The 7,469-nt window shown below is 45.2% G+C and overlaps 1 protein-coding gene across 1 annotated transcript; it reads left to right on the top strand.

The window, feature by feature from the left end:
* Positions 1-1,792: 1,792 nt before the first annotated feature.
* TMEM229A (transmembrane protein 229A) lies at positions 1,793-7,075 on the top strand. The gene has a single exon (XM_067746892.1). It carries the CDS (start codon positions 1,830-1,832, stop codon positions 2,940-2,942), a length of 1,113 nt encoding a protein of 370 aa, XP_067602993.1. The 5' UTR covers positions 1,793-1,829; the 3' UTR covers positions 2,943-7,075.
* Positions 7,076-7,469: the final 394 nt, after the last annotated feature.

Genomic DNA, 7,469 nt, shown 5'->3' with positions numbered 1-7,469 from the left:
CAATTTTTCTCCTCACCACTCTTATTTCTCTCTCTTCCCTAACTCACCGACAATTTAGTAACCACAGACTGATTGTAATATAAGGGGTTGAAATGAAGGGGAGAGAGTAGAGAGAAAGTTACTTTAAAAATAGAGGACTGAGGCTTCCCTGGTGGCGCAGTGGTTGAGAGTCCGCCTGCCGATGCAGGGGACACAGGTTCGTGCCCCGGTCCGGGAAGATCCCACATGTCATGGAGCGGCTGGGCCCGTGAGCCATGGCCGCTGAGCCTGCGCGTCCGGGGCCTGTGCTCCGCAACGGGAGAGGCCACAAGATTGAGTGGCCCGCCTACCGAAAAAAACAAACAAAAAAAAATGGAGGACTGCCTCAGAATATTTATTTTCCCGAGGAAAAAAAAATCCCCAGAAAGCTTTCCACCCAGGAAACATCTGAACTTACAAATTAGATCTGTTATCTAGTTTGTGCCTAGACATGATCTATGGGTTTTGGGGTTTTTTTTTTTTTTGGTTTGTTTGTTTTGGCGGGGTGGGGGGAGCTGTCAGTATAATTTATCTCTAAGGTTGTCTCCAATTCTAAGCCTGATTCAAAATTGGAGAAAAACAGTGGAGCAAACACCAAAATTCTGGAGTCCCTCACCCTCTCCACCTAAAAAAAAAAAAAAAAAAAAAAAAAAATCCCCGCTCTCTTTTTCACTCTCCATTTTTGGGATGACCTAGTTCTTCTGCAAGGAGAAAAAGTGGCCACTGGGGTGTGCCAGTGTGAGCAAAGGTACTACTCTTGATTTAAGATAAAGCAATGCCCGACCCAGCTGGCCTCCAATCATTTCATAACTTCTGGCGGACTCTGAATCTCGGTCCCCGGCCCGGAGCAAACAAGCCGCCGCAAGCCGACTGGCCAGGCAGAAAGATTGACAAAGAGGACCAGGCCCCGCGGCAATACTTCCCAAGCAGGGAAACGCAGGGGCGCGCCGGCCTGCAGTCTCCGGTTTATTCTCTGTGACTGGGACATAGCTGGCTTTGAATAAGGACATTAAGTATACAGCACCATAGTTCGGTCTCAGGCCCAGCCTCTGGTCGGTGGCACTCGGCCATTCGTCTCCGCCAGCCAGGCCCTCGCCCTGGTTCCTCGATAAAAGGGATGCCCACCAGCTCGCAGTCACACCTGTTGGGTGTTTCTCCACTCGGAGCCTCCGCCCCAGCAAACGCCTCCGGCCCGGGCGGGGAGCGGGTACGGAGCGTGGTACGCGGTCGGAGAGGCAGGGCCGGGCCTTCCCCAGCGGACCCCCGCGGGACTCAGCGCGGAGGGCTGGGGCGTGGAGGGGGGACTGCGAAGGCGGGAGAGGTCGACACGGGCTGAGAGGGGCATGGGGAGGGCCGGGGGAAGGGGCGTCGCTGCTCGCGTTACGCTTCTAGAGCCTGCAGCAGAGGCGGCGGGGCTGCGTCGCGGAGGAGATGGGGTTTGCACCAGCCTCTGCATTTCTCCCCTCGGCCCCGGCGCCACTGCACCTCGCCGGGCCTCGGCGCCCGATAGGCCGCGCAGGGTGAGCGCGGGCGCTGGCCGGCGGCACCTCGCCCGGGACTGGAGACGAGGGCGCGGCGGGGCCGCGGCGGGGGGACTCCGCGAGCCGGGCGGCCCGCGCATCCCCCAATCGCAGCAGCTCCGGCCGCCGCCCGGCTGCGGCCGGGACGGAGCTCCCCGCGCGCCCCCCGGGGGCCGGCAGCGTCCGGGAGGCGGCGCGGGGCTCGGCCTCTCGGCCCCGCAGCTCCGCGCACCCGGCAGCGGCGGCGGCAGCGGTGGCGCGGGCTCGGGCGACCCGGCAGCCTCTGAGTCGATGGCCGGCAGGGACGCGGACGACGAGGGTCGCACGCGGAGGGGCGGCGCGGCGAGGCTTTCGGGGGCCCCCGGCGGACGGGGAGGCGAGGCAGCCGTCAGCCGCCCCGAGCCGCTGTCCACTGCTGAAGCGCCGGCCGAGGGCGCCGCGCTGCCCGCCTGGATGCGCCTCTACTTCTACGGGATGCACGGGATCACCCTGGACGTGCTCCTGTCTGCGGCGCGGCGCTTCGTTCGCAACCCCGACCTCCGGATGCTGGGCTTCTCCTCGCCCTACCACTGCCTCCTGCACTCGCTCACCCACTTTGCCCTGGAGAAGGTCTACCTGCAGCAGCGGCGCTGCCCCAGCGCCTTCGTCTTCAATTTCCTCCTCTACCCCTCGGCCCACGTGGGGCTGCAGACCCTGGCGGGCGCGTTGCTCAACCAGGGCGGCGGGCCGGGGGGCGCAGCGGCGCCGGGGGCGCTGGACCTGGCGCTGCAGTACGTGCTGGCACTCTACCACTGCCAAGTGTTCCTGAAGCGCTTCCTGCGCTTACGGTACCAGCCGCGGCAGCAGCAGCAGCAACAGCTGCTGCGGGGCGCGCCCCCCGCCCCTGCAGGCGCCCGGGTCCCTGCGGCGGCCGGCGGCCGGCGGCGGAGACCTCGCGGCCCCAAGGGCGCCGGGGGAGCCCCCAGCCAGGGGCTGCCGGACCTGCTCCGCTTTCTTTTCTTCGGAATGCACGGCTTTTTGGATGAGATTTTCTTCACATTCTTCTTTAACCTGCTGGGGCAGGGGGACGGGACAAGCAGCGGCCACACGTCTCTCTGGTCCTTCTTTATGTACGGCAGCTGCAGTTTCGTGGTGGAAAAGCTCTACTTCCACCTCCACTACAGTCGGGGCTGGGGCACCTGGAAGCGAGTGCCCTTCTACGTGATCTTCATCTACGCGTGGGAGTTGTCCTGGGGTCTGGGACTCCGCACTTGGGGCGCCTGTTCCTGGGACTATTCTCACTATCCGCTCAATTTCATGGGCCTTATCACCCTGATGTATTTACCTGGTTGGATATTCCTTAGTGTGTACCAGGACCTACTTTCCAACGTGTTGTGGCAGGTGCAGTACGTACCAACTAACTAAGACCAAAAAAAAAAAACAGTCACTGGATTTCCATGAATGAATGTGATTTATTTTTACACACTTAAAACGCGGTGAGGTTTTTTTCGTTTTCTTTTTGTTTTTTAGCCTTTTAATTTTTATACATTTTACTAAACTTTTTCAACCTGTTTTATTCGATATTTTAGTTTTTCTATTTGGAATTTCTGCATAATACTACAATACTTTGAAATATTGCTGGAAACATAACTCAAAGTACTTAACTCGTCAATATTTTAAAACCCTCACTAGCCCAAACAGCAAAACCATCATACCTTAACATCGAAAAGCTGTAGTATTCACTTATTTGGGTGGGGGGATAGCCACTGATTTTTCTTTTTTCTTTTTTTTTTTTAAGTGAGGAAGTTCTTCAACTCAGAGACCAGTGATTTTTACAAGATTTGGTGAAATTTTCTGATTTAATGATTTGTTTACTTTCTTTTTAATCCAATGTCATTTTAATTCCTTGCCATATTTACCAATGACTGCTGAAAACCAGTCTTGTACTCCTGAGATTACAGTTAATAGCTCTTAAAGTGCCTCTGTCTAGCACACAAATGAAAAGAGACTGACAAATTTGAAAACATATGCTATGGATCAATTTTTAGATAAGAAATCTTTTCTAGCAACTCAGACAGGTAACACTGTGTTAAGATATTTGATCTCCATCCTGGGAATGATTGCTTTCCTATGTGGGTTAGCCTTAAACGCCAAGTGTGTTAACTTTAATCAGATCCTGTGTCATCTTTGGCTGTAAATTTTTGTCCCTGTGCAATAATGTAAAATGTTTACTTTACGTGTACAAGGGCCAAGCAAAATTATACCACCCTCAGTAGGGTTCTAACCATAAAGACTCTTTCCTACATGGGGCTTCAAGAGTGAAACAGTTCCATGGAATAAAATGAACCGGAATATTCACCTTAATTACATTAGCCCTAATTGTTTTTGGAGAATACAGATATGTGTTTTCAGCCTATTTCTGCCATGGCTCAGTTGTAAACATTTTTCTGTTTCCTTTGGGGCCCATACAGATTTCTTGGGCCAAGTCCGATGTAGTAATGTGCATTATAAATCAATGATAGCTTTTTGGTGACTCATTATTAATGTCTGGAAGCTTGGAAGAATGGAAGTTAAAAGAGATGATGTAAACCATTTTAAGAAATCATATCTAATCAATTAATAATGTACTTTAAATTTATTTGCTGTGTTTTCATTATATTTAGAAAAGTCAAGTAGAACTGAGTATGGCTCATCCAAGGATGACTAATACCTTCTCAGTTTTCATTACAAAGAAAATTAGGAAAACTTATGGTGTGCATAAAGGAACATATATTCCTATTCAAATTATTAGTTTGCCTATGCTATAAAAAGGGACTTCTGTCTGTTTTCAAAAACATGTTTGCTATGACAGTAAAAATGAACATGCATTTAGATTGAAGTCAGGCGTAGCTCTAAGGATGTTAGATTATTTTAATCTACAGTCCGAGGTCGTGAGGTAAACTATAAGTAATGCTATAGGATAAACCCCACCTGTGAAATAAATCCTGTCACACTGATAGTGTTAGCCGGTCAAAGGTTGAGTAGAAAGCTAAAGTAAGCTAAATGTTTGCAGAGAGTAAAAGTATCACTTTGTGAAAAAGGTTTCTGAAAACCTGGGGAGAGAAAAAGTATAAGTATAGACACTAAAGTTAGATGCTGGACAAAATATTTGCGATTCAAATGTGTCACATGTGCATGAATCAGAGTTGAGTGCGGCACCTCTCCACACCACACGTTCCTGTGAAGCCTTAAGCAAATCCGTGGCTTCTGGAATACTTGCTAAATGTACGTATTCACACTGCTGTCATTCACATGCTCCTCCTCAACCCTGCTTAATCTGCTTACCAGCATTCTTGGGGTCAGAAATCCATCAGGAAGTAGGAAAGCCTGCTATTTTGTTTGTTTTGCTTTTCCTGTTAATCCTATTTAAAGGAAAGGTCAAGATTTTTCATTCATTCAAGAAATAGTTATTGTGAACCTGCTGTTTGTCAGACACTTGTCTGGACCCTGTGGAGACAGCAGTGACCCAACATAGACAAAATCTCTGTCCTGATATAGAGCTCACAGTCTAGTGTTTTGATTTATATGTGATTATACTTATTTGCAAGGCTACTGTTTCAGTAATAGGCAACGAGAGAGGCAGATGTTGTAAGGGCTCTCATCAGGCCTCTCCCTCAATCCATCCTCTCTAAAACAAAAGCCCATTAACAGTCCCCCTGCTAGTTCTACAAAGAGCTCGTTCATCTGTATTCAGGAAGTGATTATCCTGTCTATTAACTCAGCACCTTGCTTTAGGGCTTCTCATTCTGTGTTTACTCAACCTCTTAAAAGTAACATTTTGCTGCAACTTTGAACGTTTAAAGAAAAAGCAGGGAAAGGAAAGAACCATCAGGTCAATCAACTTTGTTACTCATTAGTAGTTCAGATATAGAAATGATAAGGCAATAAAATAATAGTGAAGTAGTGCTTACCACCTGCCAAGAACTGTTCTATTATCGTATATGTATAATTGTAAGTGAATATATGTACATAGCCATGTATATCCTAAATGAATATATTATTTATATATCTATCTCAAGTATATATGTATTTAATTTGAAGTAATGTATATCTTATGGTTCATATATGATATATATTAAAGATACATACATATCATATATGATATGTGTATACCTTAAGTGTATATATATATACACATATATATGTACACAAACACACACACATATTTACTTAGACCTCTAACAACTTTCCTTTTACATGAGGACAAAGAAACTGAAGCCCAAAGAGGTTAAGTAACTATCCAAGTCATACAGCTATTTATCAATAGATAGAATCCAAGTACGCTGGACTCCAGTGTCTTCTTAACAGCATGGCTGTCATGCCTCTATCTACTGACCACAGTGATTTTGAATCTTCTATGGATTTCACCTTACAATCTGTATTTCTCTTCTCTTGCGCTATGACAAACGCAAGGGCAGCTGTATAAAAGCTAGATACTAGTAGCAAAGGCTCTCTTTCATGTTGCCTTTTTATTCCGTGGAAAATAACAAGGGCACTAATACCAGGTTGCATAACTGACAATCAGCTTAGTTCTAATCCCCTGGTGGGTGATAGTCTATATTCAAGTGGTGCTCTGAAATAGAGTTCTTCATTTGAAGTCAGATGATCTTGAGTATAAGAATAATATATTGAAATGCAAGATTCCTCATATCACAAGCTAGGAAAATACATATAATTATTGCTATACATTTAATATAGCACTCAGAATTGGCTTCACTGTAAGAGCTAAACAGCCCAAAAATTAAAATTAAATTTTTGCAGATATTTGTTGAGTTCAATTAAACACCTCAGAGTCTAAGAAAGCGCTTAACAGAAAAACATGAGAAAAAAAGTAATAAATATGGTTTTCACTCCATGTTTAACTTACACAGTGCTGAAATTTCTTACTAGAAGTGCTTTAAATTTTAAATCAATTCTATTTGGGCTTTCAATCTAAAGAGAAATGTTAAGTTTTTTATGTTATCAATGAATATAGACATTCCTATGCTATACAAGGACTCCAACAAGGTTGATAATCCTTTCAATATTTCATACATTTCACTGTACTTAACTTTAATATTTTATTATAAATATTTGACATTTTGTGTCAAACACAGCTTAGAAAAATATGACATTCTTTGTTGTTTAAGAAACATCTAATTGAAATAGTCTCTGTTGGCATGATAGACCTGGTTCTATTCAAGAAGGATGGTGAGGAAGAATTTTGGTAGACTGCTTTGGTTCTCTCTCCACTTGCAAAATACACAAAATCAGTATACTTGGAAAGGAAGTTATACACATGATACAGACCTGGAGTGATAAATAAGTCATTGTATTGTAATATCTGAAGGCATTTTAATAAAATCAATGTTTGCTTATATTAAAAGGCATTAAAAACCCTTTACCTTTTAAATTAATTTTAAATATACTATCTCCAATATACTTTCCAACAGTGCTTAATGGAACTAATATCCTTTACTGAGCGAGAGTTTGAAGAAGCACACTTCCTTCCCTCTATCAAACACATGCCTCAGTTTATGCTGAAGGGAAAGATGGCAGTAAAAGATGGTTCTCTTCTGTTGCCAGTTTTTTTTTTTTTTCCCTTTCTATTCTTAGACTTGGTACGAGAGGAACCAACAGAAACAACACTTGTCTGTGTGGACCTCTATTCATTAGAACTGACCTCTTTTGTAATTTTTAACACGGAGACATGAAGCTATCACACAGGCAATGAATTCCAGTTGCTAGCAACCCAAATTGTAAATTAACCTGTGATGTGTATAGAGAAATTTTTCCTTAGAGATTTTTTTTCTTAATATAAAGAGAATGTAAATATGGAGACTTTTTTCTTTAATTTTTAAATTCTCTTTTCAGAAATGGTCAAACAAATGACCAGACAACTCCTAGAGAGAGAGAGAGAGACAGAGAGAGAGA

Source organism: Pseudorca crassidens, chromosome 8 (assembly GCF_039906515.1).
Source record: "Pseudorca crassidens isolate mPseCra1 chromosome 8, mPseCra1.hap1, whole genome shotgun sequence".
NCBI classification, from domain to species: domain Eukaryota; kingdom Metazoa; phylum Chordata; class Mammalia; order Artiodactyla; family Delphinidae; genus Pseudorca; species Pseudorca crassidens.
This window is presented reverse-complemented; position numbering and strand designations above follow the sequence as displayed.